The sequence below is a fragment of the Aulonocara sp. 'chitande type north' Nkhata Bay genome, linkage group LG6 (genome assembly GCF_057382095.1).
Source record: "Aulonocara sp. 'chitande type north' Nkhata Bay isolate Kocher_YH1m ecotype deep benthic linkage group LG6, A_spYH_male_GT1.1, whole genome shotgun sequence".
Classification (NCBI taxonomy): Eukaryota; Metazoa; Chordata; class Actinopteri; order Cichliformes; family Cichlidae; genus Aulonocara; species Aulonocara sp. 'chitande type north' Nkhata Bay.
In genome coordinates, this window is record NC_141349.1 from 18,440,650 (window position 1) to 18,466,249 (window position 25,600).

The following is a 25,600-nucleotide window of genomic DNA, read 5'->3' on the forward strand; positions in this document are numbered from 1 at the left end:
AGTTTAGAGAGCGATCCAGTGACGACTGGACAAAGGAAGAAAGTGAGGATCCAATGCTAGATAAAGAGCTGCGCATCAAGTGTTGTCGAGGTTATCATAGTTAACATTTTGCACATTTCCAGCATTCATATATTTAAAATATTACATATTACAAGATATATATTGTATGAAATTAATGATAACCAAATGGTGGAGATCCAAAGTGTTTTTCTGACTTTTAGTGCAAGTTAGTGCACGCTATGGAAGGATCTTTCTACAAGCTTGTCTTTTTATGGTTGTAATAAAAAATAAAAATGAAGCCTATCTGCATTAGCCTCGATCAGCAAGGCAGGACAAAACTAAGAAAAGTTTTAACAAGAAGTGAGAAAAGAAAGTACTGTGAATAGGAGAAAAACTGCATGGAGACTTGCAGTAGCAGATGACATTGATTTTGGAGAAGGAATTGCATTTAGCAAATCGGATTACAGCCACGCTGCCCTCTCCATTTCCCCCTTGTTTTGTGGTCACTATCTATCTATCGCCAATCTAAATGGGGACTCCCAAGCTCCTACCATGGGGGTCCTCTCAAGATCAGCGCTTTGCGCCGCTCTATTACTGTAACAGGTTGTCGTTTTTATTCAGAACTTGTGAAAACTCTGCAAAAATTTCCTTTCTTTTTTAGAAGTGCAGTTAAGAATATTTAAATAGTAATAATAAAGAAAATGTCCAAGTATTATTGTGTACAAAAAACACAAAGTTGTCCAAGTTGGGTTTTGTTTGTGTTCGAGTCTTGAGGCATTTCAGATCTTTTTCTAGGATCTGGCTGTGCTGCATCCACTTAATTCCATGTTACCTGTCACATTAGAAAAGCCCACCATGTTTTTGTACATTACCATAGCATTTTTCCATAACCCACTGAGGCCAGACCGAGTCTTGGAATAGAATGAAATTAGATTAGATCAGCGCTGATGTCCTAGCCACCCAAGGCAGTTTCTATATTTTGTAGCGAAGCTAAAGGCTCTTTCAAAAACCACAGAGACATATACTACCTCTGTCTAATGGTAACTGGATCTGTTACAGAGCCCCATTTAAGGCCAGCATACATCATCTTAATGTACAGACTGCATCCTGAATCTATGACGTTATGTGCTGAGCTGCTTGCCTACATAATTTCCATAGCGGTGCACTCTGAATGCAGCCTTTTAATTGCTAAAAATGCTAAATGTCAATTTAAGCTCAAACTAATGGGGTAGAAGGTCTTGCTGTGTGATCAGTGGGAAAGCGGGAGGAAGGAAGAAAGAAAGGCAGACTGCTGGTGCATTTAGAACAGGCTGTGCACTCAGAAAACAGCTATGGATTACCAATCACTGCTTCCCACTACAGAAGATTAATGAGCACCCATGTAGCAGGCTAATTTAGAACAATAACGCCTAATTAATTACAAATAATCAGCTTCTTTCTCCCCCTTCCCTTTCTTCCACTCTCAATGACTCTCTTTCTCCTTTTGCAATTTCTTATTTTTTTTCCTTCCTTTTCATCTCCAGCGTTCCCATTTTCTTTGTTTAGATCTCACTCTCTCTCTTTCTCTCTCCTCCTATCCAAATAGCCTCAGGTAAAAAAGCAGCAAAGTGGGTCTAGTTTCACTCACACAGCAGACCCCCCCCCCCCCCCCTCCCCCCTCCACCTACAACCCATCTTTGACTTTCTGTCCTCCAATCCCAGTGATTAATGCAGGGTCTTAAATTAGGCGTGGGAGGATTTGCCGATGCTGGACACGCACTCAGCGCAGCTAGGAGACACACACTAATAGTGTCTACCGCTAATCTATGACTGCTTACATGGATGGGCTCTTCCTCAAATGCCACTGCAGACTATTGTCGTTATAGACTAGCAGTCTAGTATACCTATATCAGATGGTAAGAAGACTGATAGAGGTTAATAGGCCGTGGGCAGCTGCATGTAAGAGAGGGAGAGAGAAAGTTTTAAATATGCCACAGTTAGCCACAAATGGTCCCAGTTTTCAAATATTATAAGAAGCACACAACAAACAGGCAGTTTGAGGATATCGTGCTTCCATAATTTGGGGTTTGCTGTTTGTTGGGACACGAGGAAATAAGCAGAAAATGGATACAGTGGATAAGTGGCTGGATGGTTTTTATGTTAATTTACATTTTTTTCCAGACTTACTGAGATGTTTAGATTTCCTATAGGACAGATGTTTCTAAATTCTTTTACAGAAGTATCCCCCCCTCCCTTTTTAAAAAAAATAAAAAATAAAATGTTTAAATCCATGTAAAATGCCTGATTTGAAGTCTCCAAACACTTTGGCTGCAGCTGTGTTGGCGTTTTTGGGCTAAAAGCAACCAAATTTAGGTAACTAAAAGTGTGGCTGTGGCTCAGAAGCACATTATCGACTAATCGGAAGGCCGGTGATTTGATCTCTGGCTGCTACAGTCTATATGCCAGAGTATCCTTGGGCAAGATACAGAACCCCAGTTTGCTCCCAATGGCTTCATCTGAGTGTGAATGTTAAATGCACAAAAAGAGCTTGTGTGAATGAAACATGTTGTATAAAGTGCTCTGAGTGCTCAAGTAGAATAGAAAAGCAATATAATGAGGCCCAGTTCATTTAGCATATTTGGGTGAAAGGGAAGTGATATCAGGTTATCAGGTTAGCTGCTAATTAGTGAGAAGTACGATGCAAATAAAATACTGCGGTTTCAATCACCTGGACTGGAGCGCATTTCTTACATGGGGCTCATTTGTACAGTTAACTTTGGTGCAAGCCATGCTGTGTGTGAGATAACTATGAGGTGTAAAGTAAAGTAACTTTTTTTTTATTTGTCAAAAAAACTAAGTAGTTGTTCTCCAAAAGTTGATACTGTTCATCTGGACGTAGCGTTTTCTGTGGGAGAAATGTTTCGTTACTCATCAGTGACTTCTTCAGTCTCAGCTGACTCCAAATATTTCTCCATCTTTGGAGATTTACTTACCTGGATGATTGACCATGCATCAAGACAAACTAAGTAGTTGTTGTTTTAGCAGAGTGGGGATTGGCTCTCTTTGTGGCTAGCTAGACATGAATATCTGATGACCTGCAGTTTTTGGTTGCTTATTGAGGAACAGATCTCACTGGATAATTTCAGTGCTAAATAGGCTCATCATCATTCTTATTAGTAATGGCATCACTGACATGTGCATATTAATACATATTTTGCTTTAAACATTTTAGTGTGTGTTATATTGGCCTGCTTATTTCCTTATTCACACAGAATCATCAGTGGATGGACTGTAATAAGCCAATGAACCAGTTTTTATCATCAAACTAGGCAAACGGAGCAGACTGATAAAGTGTGTGAACAGTACGACATTAGTTTTTCTAACATCACATGTTTTGTGTTTGCAGGTCACCTTTGAGCAACACAAAGAGAATCTGTCCCGTATGTTCCGTCAGTACCAGCATCAAGAGTCCACCGGCACGATTCGCTCCATCTCTGGTGTCAGCCAAAGCTCTGAGACTATGGAATGTGTTAATGGGCCACCTGCAGAGGAAACCGCTCCCTCCACTGTCATTGAGCTGACTGTGGACAAGCTGTCCCAGAAATCCCCTGATTCAGCATCCAGTTCCACCATTACTTCCAGTCTGCTGGAGGTTGATGATGAAAGGGGACAGGCATCCATCACTGTGTCCAACATCCTGGCCGGGGCCAAAGACGAAGAACAAGAGCAACAGCAGCTGGTGGAGGAGTCTACCAGAGATAACTCGGGTGTCAGAGAGGAGACACAAAAAGGTGCTACAGAGCAGTCGAGTGAAGACGTCAACAAAGAGAAAGCACAGACTTCTACTGGAAAAACTGCACAACATGAAACGGCTGACACAAAAGCGGTGGACGAGGGTAAAGTCTCTGCACCATCTGGTAGCGATGATGCACAGGCACCTGTAACAGATGATGAAAAATCTGAAAGTGAACAGAACAAAGGTGACTCGTCAAAGTCAATGACAGAAGACTCTTTAAATGAAGCAGAGGCTGAACCGCCAGCAGCTTCAGAGCGAGAAAACAGCGTGCTCGGTGGAGCTTCGGTCCTCAATGAGGACCTGGTTGACGTGTCATCTGTTAGCGACCAGGTCCATCCTAGCGATGCTGATGACAGCCAAGAGGAGTCCTCTTATGCTTCTGCTGCCACCGGAGAGGAAGGTGGGGAAGTGAAGAAGGACGAAGACGAACGAAGAGATGGGGGTGAAGAACAGGAGCTGAATAAGGAAGAAGAAAAAGTTGAGACACAGGAAAGTGAAGTGAAACAGACGCCTTATGTGGAAAGCCAGACTCCTCCAGCTGAAATACCTGAGAAAAGTGTCACAGAAGCACCTAAAGAAAAAGCTGATGATGAACAGTCTTCCTCCATAGCTGAAACTACAAGCCAGCAGCCCTCAGACACCACACCGCCATCTACAGCCCAGGAGGTTACAGCGGCATCAGACTCCACTGCAGATGTCCAGCCATCAGAGACCAGCGGTGCCACTGGAGAAGAAACCCCATCTGGTGCCGCTGACAGTAGCACCACCACCACCTCTACCAGCTCCGACACTCAGAAGGGTGCAGAGTCTGTCAGCAAAACCAAAGAAATCAAAATTGCCAGACTGGACGTATCCAATGTGGCCTTAGACACCGAGAAACTTGAACTGAAGGAGACCTCTGCAACAGTATGCAATCCACCCCCTTTTTTTTTAGCGCTTATGTGTTACTCAGTTGTTATAATAGTTTATTATAGTTTAGGTGTTACACAAAATTGAGCGTTTAAGTTTCAAAGTGTTTTCTCAAAGGTTCGTGTCACATTAAAACGTATGACGTTTGGCTTCCATATTTCTGTAGGAAACAAGCCAAGGTCAGTCAGCAGCTGCTGCATCAACAGCCACAGGAAGTTCTTCAGGCCAGCCAACAGACAGCAGCACCCCTGCACCTCGCTCCACCATGTTTCGCATCCCAGAATTCCGCTGGTCCCACATGCACCAGCGTCTCCTCGCTGACCTGCTCTTCTCGATTGAGACAGATGTCCAGATGTGGAGAAGGTAGGACGACAGTCCGCGGGCTCTGATTTTATTAATGCTTCAATAAACAGAAACACGGATTTATCAACTAAAGATTTTTTGAGGAACATGCAGAAGTTTTATGGGTTTTTTTTTTTTTTTTTGGTTAGGTTGTGATTGACTCAATTTAGCATAAAGACTGGAAAGTGCAAAAAATGCTGGTTTACTGTCTTGTTCAGAAAATTACGAGTTAGCAGGCTTTTAAAAACAATGTAACTCTAAATCTGTAATTGTCAGAATGGTGTAATCTTATCAAATTGTTGAGCAAATAAGTGAGTTTTTCAGTCATTCTTTATCGAAATTGGTTTGTAACAGATCCTGAGCTAGAAAAGTGCATTAGAACTGTGCAATGGGACCAGATATTAAAGTAAGTGTCTAAATAAAAGAAGAACAAGCCACATAGCTTTACGCTGTGTGAGTGTGGCTTGAGGTGAATTTAGAGGAGCCTTAACCTCCTAAGACCCGAACTCTTCCACGACATGCATTTTTAATTTCTCTTTGATATTTGGTCACATTGGGGCCCGATGAATGTAAAAACAAAGAATTACCAGATTTTATTTTATTTTTTTTTACCTTTTTTTTGTTTTTAAGAAAAATGTGAGCAACATTTGTTTAAAACTTTGATAGAACAGTGGCAGTATAATGTCCTCGTAAGTGGATATCAGGCCCATGTAGAGTAAAATTGAGTATTTTGGTCTAAATAACCCAAAATGTGATGTCCACATATGTGGACGGCAGGTCCTAGGAGGTTAATACTTCATTGCAATAACTAAAACCATCTTCTTGTCTTTTGCCTTTTAGTCACTCCACAAAGACGATTCTGGACTTTGTAAACAGCAGCGAGAATGTGGTGTTTGTCCACAACAGCATACACCTCATATCCCAGGTGGTGGACAATCTCGTCATGGCTTGCGGAGGCATTTTACCTCTGCTCTCAGCTGCTACATCTTCCTCCGTGAGTCCTTTGCTGCACGTGTGATTTTACGTTTGTATTTGTGTGGCTGTGGCTCCGGTCACAGGAAGTTATCCATCCACATTGACCTTTCCCCAATCACATTAGACTACAGTTAGCTGCTTCCTAACAACGTTAGTTTGTTTTAGTCCTGTCTGACCTCAGTGACAGCCGCTCTCTTGCACCATTCTTTGCTTCTGCCAATGACCTGACCGGTCTAAGGAGCGGGTTCACTTCCATTATAATTGATTTACATTCAGTTGTGTGGGCTCTGTAACCAGATTTCAACCTGAATGTGAAAAATTGCATTTTCACATGCCTTGATGTATTTTCAGTGCTGCACACGTTACGTATGTAACAACTTACTAACTGTGATAAATCACTGGTTATTCAACATAAGTCGAGGCTTCTGACCAGGGTAAAACCTGACTGTAATGTTACTTTTGAGAGAAAATGTTTAGAGAGGTTTCCTCATTATTACTTTTATTATTTATATATTTTTTCCTCTTTCTCTCTCGACTTTCAGCATGAGCTAGAAAACATCGAGCCCTCCCATGGCTTGTCAGTGGAGGCTTCGGTCACCTTCTTGCAGCGCCTCGTCAACCTTGTGGATGTTCTTATTTTTGCCAGCTCGCTCAACTTCACAGAGATAGAAGCTGAGAAAAACATGTCATCAGGAGGCATCCTCCGACAGTGCCTTCGCCTCGGTATGCACCTTGTCATTATTCCTGAGCTTCTAACTAGCTTTATTTCTCTTGTTTGGTCCTCTGCTTTTTTTCTGTCTTGCTGAGTTTTTACATGTGTAGCTGGCTTTCAAGTGAATTTCCCACTTCTGTTTCATCCTTTTACTAACCCCACCCCTCATCCCCCTCCCGCTCATTGATCCACCTTACATCAGCTGGCAGCAGCCTGCTGTATTAGCCCCAGTCATGGCTCCCTACAGTGTTTTTGACCCTCTCTTCTGTATTCTTCCTCTCAATCTTCAGCTCCAGCTCCCACTCGGATCCCCCTCGCCTCGTTCACCCCGCTCATATCAGCCCTCTCTTATCTTGTTATTATAACCCTCCTGCATGGCAACACTTTAAAATGGCTGCTCGCATGATATAGTGAGTTGTTCATAATGGCCTTGGCTGTACTGTACTGCTGCGTAGCCCGAGGCCTTTGTCTGCCTTCTGTTCCAGGCTATTAAAGTTTCCCCTGACAGCATCAAAAGCCCAGCCTCACAATCACTGAATAAAAGATATTGAAAATCTTACATTATTCATTTAATTTTTTTTTCTTTTGCAGCACACCTTATCAACGCAGCATGCACAGATTAAAAATGAAAGTAGTACAGTATACTTTGTACTTAAGCTATAAAAAAATTATTGAATTTTCTTTGGATATTTAATGCTGCACATTCAGGTATCTGTTTCTGCTTTTAAACACAGTCCAGCCCACAAACAAAACGGCTGTCAAGAGGCCGACTTGTTATCTAAAAACGCTTGTTCCCTCTGATGTCGCTGCTGCTGCTGTGTGTGTTTTACAGGAAAACGATGCCACCATAGCACAGGTTCAGTTTTAGAAAGCAGCCGCTATGAAATGAATATTTGATGAGGTATGCGCTCCCCATTGCTGGCACCTAATCTGATTTTGGAAAACTGTAACAAGGTTTTAGCGTCTCCGCCCCTCCCTCTCCTCTCTTTTTTTCTTCCTTTTATAAATGGTCGTATGAAAGAGTGGTCCTAATGGAAAAAGCGAGCCCATTTCCAGACGGAATAATTCCCTCCTTCGTAATCTAAATGCCTCAGAGTTAACATTTGTCAGTTGTCACGCTCTGAGCAGTGGGGGTTGGGAGGGGTCCAAAGAGGAGCAATACATTAAATTACAAATGTTAAGTGTGCCAGTTCTCAACCCACCTAAAGTTGTCGGACAACGAGGTTTTCTTTCCTTTTTTTCGTCTTTTTTTTGTCCGTTGAAGGGTGTATCGCGCTGCCTACTCAGCATGTGCACACCCGGCAGTGTCATTTGTTATGGGAGCTGCACACAGTGGATGTGATTCAAGAGCACACCCTTGCACTATGACCTTGGGAGGAGAGGTGGAGCAGGGAAGAGTGAACGATGCTGCCAGAGTTGGCCAGAGCACTGACCTTGTCACGGCCCCGCTTTTTCTCTCCTGTTTTTGTCTCTGCTCGCTCCGCTTGCGGCTCAGTTTTACGCGCTCTTTTGTTGTGTTCGGAGGCTTGTAAATACAAAGACTTAAAATTTTGTGTTCACATCCCCCCGACAATGATTTTATTTGTATGATGTCACATAAGATCTCTTTCTCCGTCCCTCCCTAGTGTGTGCTATTGCAGTGAGAAACTGTCTGGAGTGTCAGCAAGCCCAGTTTAAGAACGGCGCAGACAGCTCAGCCCGCAGCTACACAGCCATGCAAGGCACTTTGCTTGGAACAGCCAAGTCTGCATCTGCGCAGGCAAGTACTTGAAATGATCACCTTAACTTACATTTTCTGCTGTTTTAAATTCCTCTACCATCAAACGCAAAATAACATCATACTTTTCAGTGACCGGTTCCCACATTTGTGCTGATTATCTTTTGTATAACGCACATTTTTGTCCTTCTCCTGTCCTCAGTAGGCAACCAGAAGGCGCTTTGCCCTTTGTCCTGTTCACAAGTGTTATTGCATTAGCTCATATCTTATTATGTTACCACACGGGTTGCTATTTGTTACACTAGACTAAGCCCTTTGTCATTGCCCCTTTGATTTGATACAGTGACTTCCAGTAAAAGTCATGTTGTTCTTCCCTGAACCGGGTGTTAAACCTCATTTATAATGCAGTGGCTCTATAGAAAAGCCATTATGTTAAGGACACGGTCTCAGGAGGGATAGCTTCCCTAAGCTGTTAAACCTTACCCTGCTCCTTGAAGGATTAATAAACACCCAGAACGGTGTAAACGTGCACGTGCGGTTTACACTTCCCTTGCAGATAATAATACATTTCACATGATAATTGCTTGATTTTTAATGCGTGCATGCAGAGTCCTGTTGATGCTGTGACAGGTGGCATGTCTCCAGTGAGAGATTTAGACCGGCTGCTTCAGGACATGGACATAAACCGCCTCAGGGCTGTCGTCTTCAGAGACATTGTGAGTTGTCCAGCAGACACGTTCGCATTCCTGTACACAGCACTCATAACGTGTATGAAATCACCTTTTCTAGCATCCTCTAACCTCTGGTGCTTTTCAAAGAGGACGCACGTACAGATTGTTTAGTGTGTTGTTTGTTTCAGGAGGACGGTAAGCAGGCTCAGTTTCTGGCTCTTGCCGTCGTCTACTTCATCTCAGTCCTCATGGTGTCCAAGTACCGTGACATCCTGGAGCCCCACAATGACAAGAAACACCCTCAACGCTCCCAGTCTGCAAGGAGTACAGGTATACAGAACCTTCAAGAAAAAAAATCATCTGACGCATTTATGTGCATCAGAATGAAGCAAGTTGTTGTTTTCAACAACTTGAAAAGGATCTATGAATCCTGACTTTTTCCTTTTTTTTCTTTTTTTTTTTAATAAGTGGGTTCATGTACTGCATAGTGTTCGACTATAAAAAAAACAAACAAACAAACAGCTGCTAATCATCTTAAGAAAAATTGTTAAAGTTTGTGTATTTTTATTTGACCTGCAGATTGTTTTGGTGTGCGTTTCTCCTGATTGTGATTGTAACTTGCCATGTAAATAAATCACCTAATCTCACACACATTCACACTGATTCATCAGGAGGAACCTGAAGTTCAGTATCTTGCCCAAGCAGGGATTGAATCACCAACCTTCTGATTTGTAGATGACGTGCTCTACCTCCTGAGCAGGGTGTATGCCACAAAGAAAAAAATAGTTCCATGATAATTCCTCTGTCCCCGCCCTCTGTTTTTGATACATTAAGCATTATTAGACAAGTGCCATGTAACTCAGTCAATTTTAAGAAAAGAGACATTTCTGCTGTGCAGCCAATATCTCAGTAACGGGTCAAATCTAGACGACAGTCCAGAAGAAAAATATGTAAATCAGGTTTCCCTGATGGAATTGGATACTCTTATTTGTTATTATTTATGTCCTCACAGATAGTGTTGCTGTTTCAGGTAGCACAGAAGGAGAGAACGGCTTCTCTCTGCGCCGCTATGATTCCGGCATCGGAGATGACCACACCTCAACTGCCGCAAGCGACGCAGATCTGTCATCCTCCGGTGGAACTCACGCTCCCGATGCCATTTCAGAGGCCTTGTCCACGCTGTCGTCTGAGGTCAGACCTGCTATGTCTGCTGACTCAAAGGGTAAAAATGTGAAGGACATTCTGCGCAGCCTGGTGAGCGCTCCAACTGATGATATCGTGGTGGATCCAAGCCTGTTGCCGCCAGCGTTCCTGGGAAGTGTGAGCGATGCGGCCAGAGAACCATCGCCACAGTTCCGCTCTTTTGATAGGTGAGGGTGTGAACATGGATTGACATACACTTAAAAAGCACATATGGTGTTTATAGTCTCAACGTTTGCATTTGACAGTTCCACAGGATTTTACTCCCAACATGACTGCGGGAGACCTTTGAAAGTTAAACCTTGAATGCATCTTTGTTTTATTTCCTTAGAGGGTGCTTTAGAGGATCTTGAAAAGCATTTAGTAACAAAAGCCCCTTTGGACTAGGAGTCTTTGTTGGTGACGACTTCTCTCTTTACTAAGGTCCTCACCTCATGCAGACTTCCTCCTTTCAAAGAACTGTTTTAAGACGGAGAAAAAGCTTTGAGGAAAGCTTTTGTCTGTCCCTGTTTAACAGTTATCAGGGGTTCCCTCCTTTCTTAAAGTAAAAAAAAAAAAATGTGTATAATTTGCGTTATCTCCAGCGGTATGGGGTGAACAGTCAGGAGTAAGGCTTCAAAAGCAGAGCAGGGTACTGAAGTCACAGACGGGCTCAGGTGAGGGAGGACGGTTACTGGTCTGGTTTGCATTTGGAGCGCTGTTTCGCACATAGACTTTTACAAACGGGTCGATTTTGGCGGGGGTGGGGAGGGTAAAGAGGGAGAGGCACAGAGATGGGAGAAGCGTGTCAAGTCAAAAGTTCTCACGCACCAAAGAAAACATTTCTACATTTTTCTCTTTGTCACTCACAAACACGCTCACACTCAGTCAGTCTGCCTGCCCCCCAACTGTGGGAATTCCACGGCATCTCTGTGATCGCGTGTCTTTATCTGAGGAATGCTTTGTCAGGTCTCAGGGCGCTCCTCATATCAGGGGGATTAGACTGGCTCCTGTCCGCTGAGCACACTCAGTAGGAAGAGAGGACGTCAGGAGAGCTGGAGAACGTAGACTAACAGCTCACTTGCTGGTTATGGGAGCCTCTGCATGCAGGGCACGCTGACAGTAGACTTTACCCCAGTTACCTTTTTATTAATCACTTGCACATCTGCACAAAAAAATTAATATCAAATCCAGGTGGAGGTTAACAAGTCCAGACTTTTATATTATTTTAAACTGAAAACCAGCATCTTATTCATATTATTCACACAATATTCAATCACCAGAATTATTCTTTAAGCAGAAAAAAATCAATGAACTCTTTGGTCTATATTGTATGATTATATATTAGATAGTATTATTATTATTAACAATAACAATTAATTGGGACTGAAGAGAATTTTAAAAAAGTGGATACCACCAAATGTTTGGCTTTATTGATTGATCAGTCACTTCAGCTTTTAGTGTGTCCTGCACACACTACTGTCTGTCAGTGTGCCAAGTTATTTTGATGCGTCCGAGTCAAAACTACCCCTCCCATTCATGTCATCCTCTGGTTTTAAGCCTATATTTATTCTCGGTTTACTGCTTTTTATCACCCCGCTGTCTCTCAACCCTTACCAATTACCTCTCGACACATGTAGATATGTTCCAATGGTGTTTATTATCTGTTGCAATGACTTTATCACTGCTCGGCATCTCCCGCTAACCACTAAGTCTTCCAGGGACACGAGTACAAGCCAGAGCTGACATTCTGCACTGACATCTCCTGCCAAAACATGGCAACTTTCTGCTTGCCCAGAGGGTTGGATTTATGAGACCAATGTATGAAAAAAGCCGGGATCTCCCAGATAAAAACTGGAGGCGGGTCAGAGGGTGAAGTATCCCTGCAGATTTATTTACTAGTGGAGATGTGCTGGATTTCTCCCATGCATTTCTCAGCCATGCCCCTGTTATGACAGCCAGTCTGCAAATATTTGCTGATACTAACCAGAACTAAACAGTGTCATTGTACGAGTCTGTGATTTAGACTTCATGGTTCGGCAGAATATGTGAGTGTTAGACAGTGGGATATACATGGTGCGGTTGTTTGCATTCCTGGCAGCAGGCTTTGCATGCATGTGAGAGCTGATGTACAGATGAGTTTTGTTGATGATTAAATGTTGTTAATGTACTGCTGGCGGTAAGCGTGTCAGACATGAGCGCAGCTCTCAGTCAAGGCCTACCTTTTTAGAAAAGTCAGTTAATAAAGACGTTGTCGCTTTGCATTGGAGTTCACCTGCAGTGATGTACCTTGAGGAAGCTTGAACCCACTTTAGCTGGTATAATAAAAATCACACATTTATGTGCTAGTGTTAATTGCAAAGATCCATATTATATCCGAATCAGGACATAATGATAAATATCTGCCATTGTTTTTAGTACATTGCTTTAACAAAATTGTCAAATATTGTTGTGATTACAAGACAGTAGAAATTAAACTGGGAAAAGATTTTTCATATATCATTTACTAAAGAATTGAGCCACCAATGAAAACTGCAAGTATATAACACCTTGAAATTGATAAAGCGAGGTCTAATATGCAGTCTGGTTACCACAACTGAGATTTGTTAATGTTTTATTTTAATATTTGTTTGACAAACATAAAGACTGAGCTCTTTTGCTCCTATTTAATACCGTAGTTTTAGATGGTTGCTCTCGATCATCTCCATTTTTAATAGATTATTTAACATCAAGTAACACAAGAGAAACTCAGTTGATAATATAAACAAAGGACAAGGGAGTTCCCCGGGTCTTCTGTCTTTAAACCCAGGATTACTTGAAGATGTTAAGATATGGGCTTTGTGAGCGGCGGTCCTATTACGGCTAATAACAGCTTTTTATGCTTCCTTGGTTACTGTGTGTAAACATGTGTCTTTCACTCTGTTTTGGATAATTAACAAAGAACGGTTTACCCCCTTTTAAACCAGTGTCTTCCATTGGTTTAATGAGGCAGTTGTTTTTGTGGGCACTTTAGTTGATGTTGTTCACACTTACAGATCACAGATAACATCAAGGTACCGACTCCCGCCAGCCGCAGCTCCATAGGGTGAAGATGTGTACAAATGTGTTTGTGTGCGTACGGTCAGTGTTGTTGTTACATAGTGAAAGCTATGATCAAAGCTTTGCTGGGGTGCACTCTTCTCTCCATCGTGTCAGTCTGAGGTAAAGTCTCCAGAGAAGAGTATTTTTATGTACATGCAACTTGAGACAATTTGTTATTCGGTCTCACACTTGTTTTACCTGAAATAGCGGAGTTTACTGGAGTCATAGCTGCACTTAGCCATAGTAGGTTAGACCTTCTAAATAATTCAGCCACACACACACACACACACACTTTCTGCCCTGGGCTCCTGTTTGCGGGTTGAGTGGGGCCGCTGACGGCTGATTAATCGACTGGGGCGGCCCACTCATGATAAGTGTGGCTAATGACCTGCTGAATAATTCACTGAGCCTTTGCTGAGGAACAGATGGAAGGCCAAACACATATGCAGACATGCTCACTGGCAGACTTCTTCACACTCGTGCACTCGAGCATTTATTTGGACACTCATGTGTGTGCATTAAAATATTTCTGAAAACATCCACGCACACTTTCAGCCTTCACTCAGCAGGGGTGTCTCTCCTTCTGTCTCTGCTGCTTTTGACACCCAGGGTGCTTCATGTCAGCGCCACCCTTGCTTCTTGATACCACCGTCCAGTCCACTCACTATCTGAACAGAAAAAAAATGACCAGATACTTTTATCTCCACTCTTCTTGCCTATCAATACTGATTTCATTCTCTTCTGTCACTACTTCGGGTTTTATGCAACACGTGGACCTTGAGTGGACATTCCTGACACAGTTATTATTTTTTTCCCTCAAAGCTGTTAAGATTTAACAGCTACAGTAACTTTTAGTAACAATAGATCTGATCAGCTGCCTTAAATCAGCTGAGCGCATGCTTTGACACAGCAGCCAGGTCTGCAGTACAGAGAGCCAACTATCCTCGTGGGTGTGTGTGCAGGAAAGAATGCACATACACACTCTGAAACTGGGGACGTGCAGGAATGTTTGCAAGCTCTTGTGTTTGGGCCTCTTCTTTTTATTGCATATTCAAATTTGACGTATTCTTGCATGTCTTGTTAAAACCTGCATTGGGTCGTGTTTCTGAGAGGGGAGCAGTAGCCAGGGATTAGACCCTGCTTCTCCTATGTCAGCACTGATAAGCAGGGCCAGGCTCTCTTTGATATGGCCGCTGGTCTGTCAGAGCCCTGGTCTAAACTGACAGCTTATCTACATGCTGCTCTCCTCGCATCTGCTGTTCGCCGGATGAGAATTGAACTCCACTTACTCGTACCACATCACTATGAGAAACATTTCCTGTTACTCCACAGGAGGGACCTCTCAACAGGCAGCATCATTGTTACAGAGAAACTCAATGTACATATTTAATCTAGCTGTCAGTGAGGTGTTTTTTGTGATGCTTGGCAGTTGTTTTTTATTAATGTCAGGATTTGTGTCTAAGGATACATTGATTGTTTTACATTTTTAGAACAAACAACTTAAAGTTGTCATTTTTAAAATCAAGTGTGGACGCAAACCTTATTTAAGGCAAAGCCAATGTAAGAGCCAAGTCTATCAGGACATTTTTCATTTCAAAATGTTTTTTTCTTTCCTTGAAATAACCTGAATTTGAGCAAAAAAAAAAAAAGATCACTTATTTGTATTTTTTTTTTTTTTAGAAGGTTTTCTAGAATAACTGAGATATTATAGAAGTATATTATTATAAATGTACTGCTTTGGTAGACTAAATATCAGGCATCATAGTAGAAGTTGCATTAATATCAGGTAACATGCAGCTGGTGTTATGTGATAAAGCAGAAGATGACATCTAATAAAACGGGTGGCTATGGCTTAGGGGGTAGAGATCATCTGCTAATTGGAGGGTCGATGGTTTGATTCCTGGCTGTTAGAGTCTGCAAAACTATTCAGTAGTATTCACATACTTAACCCCAGTGCATTCATCAGAGGGTGAACGTTAGATAGAAAGCACTTCGGCACACTTAAGGATGTTTTAGATGAAGCTTGATTTCAGTGTAGCCAAACTGTAGTTTCTTCAAGTTTTCTCAAAGTAGTATTGTTGACTAAAGAAAAATGTATTTAATTAAAAGTAGAAATGTCCAAATAAAACAGTTTTTTAAATGGAGACATTACATCAGGTGTCCTGTTTTATGGTAAGATTCAGTGGGCTACTATTCTGCTTATTTAAATTGCTCATAATTACTCCTCTACTCTGTGTCAGTGAAGGTTGTGGTGTTGTTCTAGTCATGCTGTGTGCAAAAATCTTATGAAGGGTTCTGTGAATTGGCAGCATCAGCTTTTTCTTCCAGTTGATCTATGAGTCTTGATAATAAGCGCTTTTTCTTCTCTCTACAGAAGCGTCATCGTTGCACCAAAGAAAGCAGGAGTGATGCCATCTCCAGGCACTTCCACCCCCGTCCTGGCAACCGCCTCCGGCTCCGTGTCTGGTGGGACACCTATCGATAGCGTCTCTGTGGTATCTTCTAGCGACGCCTCCCAGAGCACCTCTGCAGACTCTGCAGCCTGTAAGCACACAAACACAAAACTGGACTGCAGTATTGGCAGAGCAGCGAGGGCAGCTAAGTCACAGGGTGGATGAGTGTGCTGAGGAGAAAGTCAATATTTATTTAGAGATCGTGCTTCTCTGTATGTCTGATGGAATAATGGTGTTTGCACAGTGTAATCCAGTTTCTTCAGGCTGGAGGACAGCATGAGTAACACTGATTCAATTATTTAAAAAGCTAAAGCAGTATCGAATGTGAAAAAAATAAAAACATTTGAGACAATTTTAGGGCGGTGCTCTGCCAGTGCCAGGGCCCATCGTGCAATTACACAGAAAATGATGTGAGTCTACACAAAAATGTAATGGGTTAGTCATCAGGATTACGCAGAAACAACCGAAAACAAACTGTACTAATCACACTGGAACATGCATAACTGTAACAGAGATGCAATAGAGTGCATTTGGAAAGGGTGGGTTTCATGTATCAAGGGACCATTCAAGTGGGGGGAATCAAACGTAGACATTAGTTATTTGGCATTTGTCTTAACTAACAGGCTACTGGGACATCCCAGTATTACAATAATTCCAGTAGGAGAAGGAATAAGGTGAATGGTGACTGAATAAAACAATATATTAAAGTCATACCTATCTTAGTTGATTCATAAGTGACATAAATCAGCAGTTTTTGTCCCCTTTCTGTGTAAAAGTGTAATGTTTTTTTTTTTGTCTGTGTGTTTAAGAGAGGAGGGTTTGACATGAGTATGTGGATTATGTTTTAGGACTTTTGGGTGCGTGTGTGTGCTAGTAAATAATTATAGCTTAGCTGTATGCACAGACTGCTTGATGGCACTGAGAAGTGTTGAGTAAATATGCTGTGTGTGTGCGTGTGTGTGTGTTAGTGGGGCAGTGGGAGGACTAATGGAGACGTTCATTTACTCCTCTTTGTTTGAAGGAGCTACTTCAGCTTGAGAGGGATACTCTCACCAGATCCACATGGCGCTGTTTAACACCTTACACACACACACACACACACACACACACACACACACACACACACACACACACACACACACACACACACACATTCCAGTGCACATTACACTGTGTCATTCCTGAAGAGTTATCCCTGCACGGAGACTGTCCTGGCTGGAAAAACAAGCCCACTGAAACACCAGAGGAATCCCCCTCCTCCATATTCAGCTGGGCATTAGCTTATTTATGAGCCACAGGGAAGTGAATTTACTGCAAGATCAATCACACGCGGACTTTGTACCTCATGTGCCTCTGTCTCCAGAATGAAGTCGTAAAGCACCTTTTAGTTGTATAATGAAACGGTCAGAAAAGCAGCCCTGAGGGGTAAATTGGTATGTAATGACTTAATGAGGGGAAACAAGAAAACATGAAAATAGAATAATAACAATGAATGGAGTTACTTCTTTCATATTTAAGCCTTTGTCTAACATATATTGTTTCCATCTACGAATAATTCATCTTTAAAGTGTAACTGAAGCAGAAGATAAAGTGTTGTCATCCTTTCACATAGAAAGATTTTTCTCATCAAACCCAATGAATTATACACTGTTATGGGAGATGTATTGTGCTCAGAGTACATCATCCACTATCTAACTATAAAATGATACTTGTACCCCCACATACTCAACCATAAATCCACCTATTCTATACATTTGAATGGAGACCTCTGTATTATTTCATAAGAGGCATGTTTCTTCACAGGTTTATGGTGCGACCTTGGTCATATAATGTATTGCTGTGCGCGCGCGCGTGTGTGTGTGTGTGTGTCCCATTCTTGTCCAACATCCAGACTAATAACAGAGTTCTTTGGTTTCTCCCTGCAGCAGGCGGCCAGGTTCCAGCCAGCACTAGCCTGCCATCTGTCCCCCCACTCTCCCCTGTGACCCAGAACACAGCCCCCAATATGAGGTGATTCATCTTCTCTCTCTCTTTCGCTCGCTCTCTTTTTCTCACACACATGCACAATCAGCTGTTTATGCACATGCGCTTACACAATCAGTTATTTATGCATATGCTCTGATTATTGTTTTTGTCTTTATTCCATATTTTTTTTCATCATATTAAAAACACATTTTTGCTGACGGTGTATTTTTAAAAGCATCTTTTGTGAGTTTTCAAAGAGTTTGTTTAGCCTTTTGGCCAATTACTGTTAAATTACTCCGTCCGCTGTCTGTTTTGTTTTTTTTAGTATCTCGGAGCGTTTGGAGCATGCCCTTGAAAAGGCAGCTCCCCTACTGAGGGAGATCTTTGTGGACTTTGCCCCTTTCCTCTCTCGCACTCTGCTTGGCAGCCATGGACAAGAGCTCCTTATTGAGGGCACCAGTGAGTAGAAAATTATGGAAATTCCTTAGAAGTCACATCATCATTTTAGATCATCTCACAAACCTCAACCATGCAGGGATTCTTATTTAATTGCAACAATATGTCCAGGCTATTGTTAATCCAATATTGTGATGAGTCGCGCTGCGCCGGTAGCCGTGCTGAAGGTTTCCAGGGGGCCAGGTCAGAGGCCAGGCCACTAATAGCAGTGTTTGGGATGTCTGCTGCCACCAAACAAAATGGAAAGTTGATTGATAGCTGTAAGGGGGGGCTGGAAAAAATAGGGTGGGACTGTATGTGCATGCATGTGTGTTTGCACGAATGTGATGTTACATGTGTCTCTGTGAAACACGGAGACACATGAAACATCCGCTGAAGCGCACTCTGGACACTCTAGCGGCCCCCTGCCCTCTAAAAGCCCAGGGCTTGCCATTAGGGATCAATGGGACATATGCTAGCCACGCCAGGCCTGTAATACAAGGCCCAAATATGTATTAGTTTACAGTAACATCATGTCGGCTCATTAGGCCCATCAATACTATCCGCTCCCTTGCAGATGGCACAAGGTTAGGTAATCCCTGATGGTTAGCGTGTGCTGTCACAGAAATCCAGAAAGCTGTTTAAAATCAAACACAAAACTTTTTCTTGTTTCATATGCCATTATGTCTGACTCCCTTTACTTTATATTTCTCCAGGTCTGGTGTGCATGAAGTCCAGCAGCTCAGTGGTGGAGCTTGTCATGCTTCTGTGTTCCCAGGCAAGTCTGGCATCTTTATCTTTCCTCAGGCCTGCGCTCTGCTTTTCCAGCAGGCTGATTTATCAGCCTCACCTTGAGTGCAGTAAATTCACAGAGCCTTATCTCTCCCCCACCCTACCTTGTCTACCTTTCCATATTCACCCTTCCCCTCGTGAGGGCAGAGCGAAGGTATATTTGGCCGCAAATATTGGTTGGAGGGTCAAGGGTGGGCGACCTGTCCGCATCACCTTTTGACCTGAGCGGGGCCCTTGTGGCCTGGGCCAAACTGATGAGGAGGGATAATGTAGATTTGATGGTGCTTTGCATTGATTATCCCTCTCTTCTCTGTTGTCTTGTGGGTGTTTTGTTGCCAAGTTTATTTAGCTGCTGCTGGATTCATGAATACTAATTTAGGGATCATAAGCAGGCGTGGGCAGATCAATGATCGGGGTTGTCAATACATCACTTCAGGACAGCTGATTAGTATTTAGAGACAGAAAGCTACTGAAGGGCTTTACATTTAGGGTGAATTTAGTCTGTGTATTTTGCTTGAAAAACACTTATGTTCATAGTACATCAGAAATAAATAAACAAGAAGTTGCCCTCACATGCACAGCCAGTGACAAGGACAGCAGATAATAACTCATCCCAGGCCGTGTTTGTGTGCATCTTTATCGTTTTTAAAGAACCTCATAAAAAAAAAAAAAAAACGACACGCACACAAAAAAACAAGGTTTCCAATAATACAAAAGCACATCTGATTAATGACACCCCTCTCACTGCTCCACTCGCCTGTATTTTTTTTTTTTATCAGCTTCATTTCCTAAAGAAATAGCTCCTGTCGTTTCGTTCCTGCACCCTTTAACCTCCATACGTTTGTTTAGTTCCTATAGTTCACTTTACTTCTTCTCAAAAAAAAAAAAAAAAGCTAATACAGTCAGATCACACATCTGTGTGGATGTCAGTGGCCATGCATAAACTGGGGCTAGTGGGACTCGGGGAGGGAATGTGAGCCCCGTAATGTCCAGGGACGATGGAATAGCGGGAATGAAAGCTAGATAGAAAACCAAAGAGAGAAGAATGACAGGCTCTAATGCACCTATTTGTCATATCTGTCAGGGTGTTGTTTAATGCTAATCTAATCAAAGGCAGAATCTTGGTGATTGTTCCACTGCACAGCTCATGCCACGCTTCCCCCTCTTTGGTCCCTAGCCCAGGCTATTTCTTCTTTTTCTCTGAGCTCTAAGCTATCCCACCCAATTTCCAAAACACACACACACACACACACACACACACACACACACACACACACACACACACACACTGTTTCAGTCGGAGGACCAGGGATTGGACAGCATAGTGTTGATTGCATCAATAAATCATCCAACCAAATTCTCTTACAGCTAATGCAAATGTAATTTTATTGTTGTGTAAAGGGGAAGAGGAGGGGGGCCTAGAAAGGTAGGGCCAATGCACTGCCTCTCACAAGGGAAAAGAGGAAAAGAGGGACAGACTTTCCTCTGGGCTAAATTACAATGTATAATTATGTGTGTGTTGGTTCCCCTTGTGGGGCAGGGAGAGTGGGCCAGTGCCGTGATTGATGACGTTATTTAGCAAAGTTTGTTGGGCCCTCTGGCACAGGAAGCGCTCAATTGTCTTTACAGGAAGTGCCTCTGTGGCCATCTTGTGACCCCCCCCCCCCCCCCCCCCCCCCCGCCTTCGAGTCAACCAGTGGAGCGAGTAGATGGAGATGATTTTGATTGATTTTTTTTCTTTCTTTCTTTCCCCTCTCAACCCCCATGCCTTCATCAGAGATGTGACGCGATACCGTCTCTGTGAAATTTTAATTAATTTCCCAAGCTTTGAGATGGAGTGGAGCCAAGGTGAAGGGTCAGGAGGCTGGGGACTGCAGAGCAGTTTTTAATCAGGGATCCTATGAAAGTTGCATTGGCGGCCACATCAGCTTGGCATTGAGGAGGGGATTGTAAACCGCTGTTTGATGGTACCCCTTTTCGAGACGAGTACAACAGCGCTCCCAATTAAAGGACCATTTTGATAAGACATTAACTGTTGGGGTGGCATACTGCCCTTGTTCTCAGCTGTAATATTGATCTTCACACACTGCTGAATATACAAAGTGAGGATTAATGATCATAAACTCTGGCTTTAACCACTACTGAGGACTACTCAATATAGGGAAAAAAAAAGGCTGACTGTCAATTGTGTTCTTATTTATTCAGTATTTATTGTCTTTAAAGGCTTACAGCTGACACTTTCCCATTATTGTGTATTTGGGAGGATATGGGAGATTAATTTTTGACCTATAAAAAGTCGAATAGTGAGTCAGATTTTTTGTTTTTTTGTTTTACACTCTTAGTTTTTGTTTAACTAACTGTATATAAAAGATGTATATAACATTGTACCACAAACGATTGGCTTGTGGACTTCCATGTTGAAGCCTTTAGTTAAAATCATAATTGTGACTAAATATAGCCAGAAGTTATCAGCTGTTTGTGAGCTGCATCCAGAAACTTTATAGGTACAATTCACATATATTACCTATGAATCTTAACTGATACTAGACACTAAGCACGAGGTCTTGCACTTTTTCGTCTTCCCGTTTTTGTCGTACTCACAGTCAACGTTTCGCTTCCCCGGTGCAGTTTTTGAACTCGCTTCTACCAAAGATATCTGATTAATAAATAATGCACTGGGACGAGAGAGAGAGCTTTTCCTTGTGCTTGCTGCCATCCGTCGAGAGCTTTGAGAAATCATCTCATTGGATACTGGACAGTCTACGATGAGCAGGGGCTCATTAATCTTCTCAGTAGCTGCATTTGTGTCCTGTAGATCAGCCATTATTGTCCGGCACCTCTGTCAGACCATCCATCCTTCTGCCATTTATCAGAAATGCATCCTGTACATGGAGTGGAAAGAAGAGAGGGAGGGAGAGTGAGTGTGCTGTGGGCTCGTGGAGTGTCGTTTTCATGATGGTCAAGACTGGGTGCAGAAGAGGGAGAAAGAGGGGAAAACTGAATACTGAAACGAGGTCATCAGGTGGCTCTGCTATGCTGTCAGAGGTCTGGGCCTAATTTACAAAGCACTGAAAAAGCAGCTTTAACAGTGTCAGTGGGGAAAAAGAAAAAACACACTGAAAAATGTCCCGTATGATGGATTTTAGATTTTGTAAGTCCCATTTCCTGAATCCAAAATTCTTTCAAAAGCTATATATCTGTGATATATATATGGTTAGCCATGCTAGCAGCCACCACCTCTATACTCTTGTTATTTGATCCACTACTTTGGTCCCGATTGACACTTCTCGGACGCCTGTCAATCTCTGATTTAAGTAAAGCGTTTCGTCGTGGCCGCTGATGCAGATAATCCTTAAATTGTAATTCAATAACATCGGTGTTAACCCGCTAATCCAATGACTGTGCATCATCATATGTTCCCAGTCCGTCTCACCAAAGTTAACCTGTTTAACAGATGGGCACCTCTCCTTCAGTCTGCAGGGAGAAAGACATTGACTTCCCCAAACACTTGGCTGCTCCTGACCTCTGACCCTCTGACCTCCAGGTTAGAAGTGGAGAGCTACTTGGGCGCAGAAGTTTAAACCCACGGAGTCGGGGAACAGTTCGGGAGTGTACGCTCATGAAAATCAATAGCATAATGTGAGAAACGAGGGAACGGGGAAGTTGAAGCCTTGACGGTTACTTTTGTCCACTTTATATTTTATGTAACAGGTTTGTTTTAAAAGTTACGCTTGTGAAAGCCGGTCCCATGTTTGAGTTGCTCAAATAGTCATTTATTTCTGTCAGTGAACATTGTTTCTTCTTCTCTCCCATAAGCGATGGATCAAACGCAGGCCGTGTTGAATGAACCACTTGGGGAGCTGAGAGAAAAGTGAGGAATGTGATGAAACCAAGGGACAAAAAAATACTTTCTCCATCGTTTTTCGGCACAGTCAGACCCGCACCCCATCGTGCTGTTAAAGAGGCACGCAAGGTTCAAGATCAGTGAAAATCAAAGTGTTATTTTTTTCCCTCCCTCTCTGCTGGCCCTCGCTCCACGCTTTGCTCCAGTGCCCCTTTACAGCTGTGCCACGAGGCTCACTGTCCCTGCCATTGCTCTCTAGTTCATAGGACAATATCATGCTGCATATTCTTTGAAAGTTTCACTGACCTTTGAGGCTTAGAGAAAACACAGTAACGCCAACTGGCACTTAATCCTGCAGACTCCCCATCGTTGCCAACTATGCAGCCGCAAAGGGGGCAGCGGGGTGCGTTGTGTTGGAGGAGCTTAGGGTCAAGGAGGGCTTCCTGACAGGAAGTGAAGTCTAGCTGAGAGGAGAAAATCAGACAGGAGACTCCTAAAAATATTGAGTGGCTTTTAATTTGGCTCCCAGGCGGATTTTACTGTGAACTGGGCTTCAAGTCGCACGAATGGCCGGTTATTTATACGCAACATAATTTTCTTTCATATAAATGAATTTCCCTCCCCTCCCGACAGGCACTCCTAATGCAGTGTTTTCTTACCTGTCAGGTCCCTTGTTATAAGACCTTGGAATGCGCTTCTGTTTTTCCCCTCGCTATCCTCTCTCAGCTAACCGGTTGTTAAAATCATGACCCGTCGTCTTCGCGCACATTTTCAGTAGGAATTCACTCGCCCTCGTTTATGATCTGGGACGGGAGAGGTTCAAATATTTGGCATGATTTAGCTTTAAAGTGGGAATCTTTACCTTGTGTTATTCCCAAATCCTTAACTTGGAGATCGCACAAATCGCCTTGTGCGTACAAAGTTCTTTTTATAGCTTTATTTACCATTTATTTTGTGCATTTAGCTTCCTGAATAATTAGTGGTGCAGAAACAAAGTTTGTTTGGGGAACAGTGTTTTGTTTATGTGTGTCTTTTTCGGTCCTTGGTTTGCCATTGCCAGTCCCGGTTGATCCTGCAGTCCTTGTGCAATGGGCCGTGAACTGCTACTGTACTATCCCACAAAACATTTCCTGCAACACCGCAGAGCTTCCTCAGAAGAAGTGGGCATATAAAAGGCCCAAGAATTGCCATTTTGTTCATTTTCTCCTAGATTATGCTGCAGTTAGAGCAGCTTGGAGCCAGCATTTTGGGGAATAAAAAACAACCCTTTTTCAGTCAGTGTAGTTAAGAATAAACCTGTAATGATTGCTCAAAATTGTCAGTTAGAAAAAAACTTTTTTAATGTTTTGTTTTCTGGAAAATTTATACAAATGTTGTGCGTTACTGCACTGAAATGTCATAAAAATTACATTTGGACGAGGTGATGATTTCATTTCAACATGTGTTTGATTTGGACCTGAAACGGCTGCATATGGTGTTTTTAAATATTCCTTTTCTCCTCACACCATTAAAATCCACCAGCTGAACTGCATATCATATTACAGAATAAGTTTAAAAGAAAAAAGAGGAAAAAATCAGTTTTTAAATAACATACCACTGGCTTATAAAATGCTCTGTATATATTTATGTATTCCCCTTACATTTACTTTTCGTGCAGAGTTCAAGTGGTTGTAACATATGTTTTGATTTGTCTGTTTGGGGTATGGGGGCTTTAGGCTTAGCTTTCTCACTCTGTGTTAGTATAGCCATGACAGTGTGATCCCATGAAGCTCTCGGAGACCGAGCAGTATAAATATTTGGACATCAGTAAATATTCCTTGGGTTGTGAATTTGATCACGCAAACACCAACACGAGTGTCTGTTTTTCTTTAAGCAGATAGCATCTGAACATGCAGATGTGGATTGTTGAAAATGTACACCAGTGTTAAGTTATTCATACACACAAGCGCAGCAGACGCAGCATTAATAACAAACTACCGAGCTTCCGTATTAATCAGGTTAAAGAGCAGTATATTTTTAGAGCCTTTTTTTCTTTTTTCTTTTGCTTTGACTTCTGCATCCACAGGCTCTTTCTTTTGGTCATTGTTAACATCAGGTCACTTCTCATAAACATTTAGATCTCAGTTTGTTTCCTTGTCTCTCCCCCACCCCTCTTTTTTCTTTTTTCTTTTTTTTCGCTCAAATGTCCAAATCAGAGTGACAAAGTTGGCTGCCGCCACCTGCAAGCGGCATGCCAGTGATCAAAACGTTTTTGGTTTTTTTTGGTTTTTTTTCTTTGAATGCGTGCATTTTATTTGCATCGGTTGACTTTTTTCTCTCACTGTTCAGTTAATGTGGCAAAAAAAGACATTAAACAGTGAGGCGTTTAAGTAAAAGGGGGGAGAGGAAAAATCAGTAGCTTTTAGCCTCTTTAATTTAGCTTCTGCTGCTCTGCCACTTATGACATGCAGATTTATGCTCTTGCCGTCTCATCTAAAGTTGTATTCCCCGAGCCTTTCAGATCAACAAATACTTGTGATTATGAGTGATGCCACCGAAAAGCACAACTGACTTATTTATTATTTCGACAGAGCCGAGACGGTTCTTTCTTCGGTGTTGGAAAATGTTTTCCTTGTGTTGTGGCGAGTCTGATGTTTGAAAGGCGATTTTGCTCAGGAGGTCTGTGTTTTCTCACCAGTGGTAGTGGTATATTTAGAAGTTGATTATGGATAATCAGCTGTAATGACGGAAGTGCATGGCATGTGTGTTTA

The 25,600-nt window shown here is 42.4% G+C and overlaps 1 protein-coding gene across 8 annotated transcripts in view; it reads left to right on the forward strand.

Moving 5' to 3' along the window:
* The window catches only part of lrba (LPS-responsive vesicle trafficking, beach and anchor containing), a 176,200-nt gene that overhangs the window by 47,123 nt on the left and 103,477 nt on the right, over positions 1 to 25,600 (forward strand). For 7 of the 8 annotated variants that reach the window (XM_086295381.1, XM_086295382.1, XM_086295384.1 and 4 more), the window contains exons 22-33: positions 3,386 to 4,681; positions 4,851 to 5,047; positions 5,867 to 6,020; positions 6,544 to 6,724; positions 8,339 to 8,472; positions 9,039 to 9,146; positions 9,290 to 9,431; positions 10,132 to 10,471; positions 15,736 to 15,905; positions 17,740 to 17,824; positions 18,105 to 18,238; positions 18,931 to 18,992. In XM_086295381.1, coding sequence (XP_086151507.1) covers positions 3,386 to 4,681; positions 4,851 to 5,047; positions 5,867 to 6,020; positions 6,544 to 6,724; positions 8,339 to 8,472; positions 9,039 to 9,146; positions 9,290 to 9,431; positions 10,132 to 10,471; positions 15,736 to 15,905; positions 17,740 to 17,824; positions 18,105 to 18,238; positions 18,931 to 18,992 — 3,003 coding nt within the window. The remainder of the gene's footprint in view (positions 1 to 3,385; positions 4,682 to 4,850; positions 5,048 to 5,866; positions 6,021 to 6,543; positions 6,725 to 8,338; positions 8,473 to 9,038; positions 9,147 to 9,289; positions 9,432 to 10,131; positions 10,472 to 15,735; positions 15,906 to 17,739; positions 17,825 to 18,104; positions 18,239 to 18,930; positions 18,993 to 25,600) is intronic. The other variant, XM_086295383.1, reaches the window with a different exon arrangement.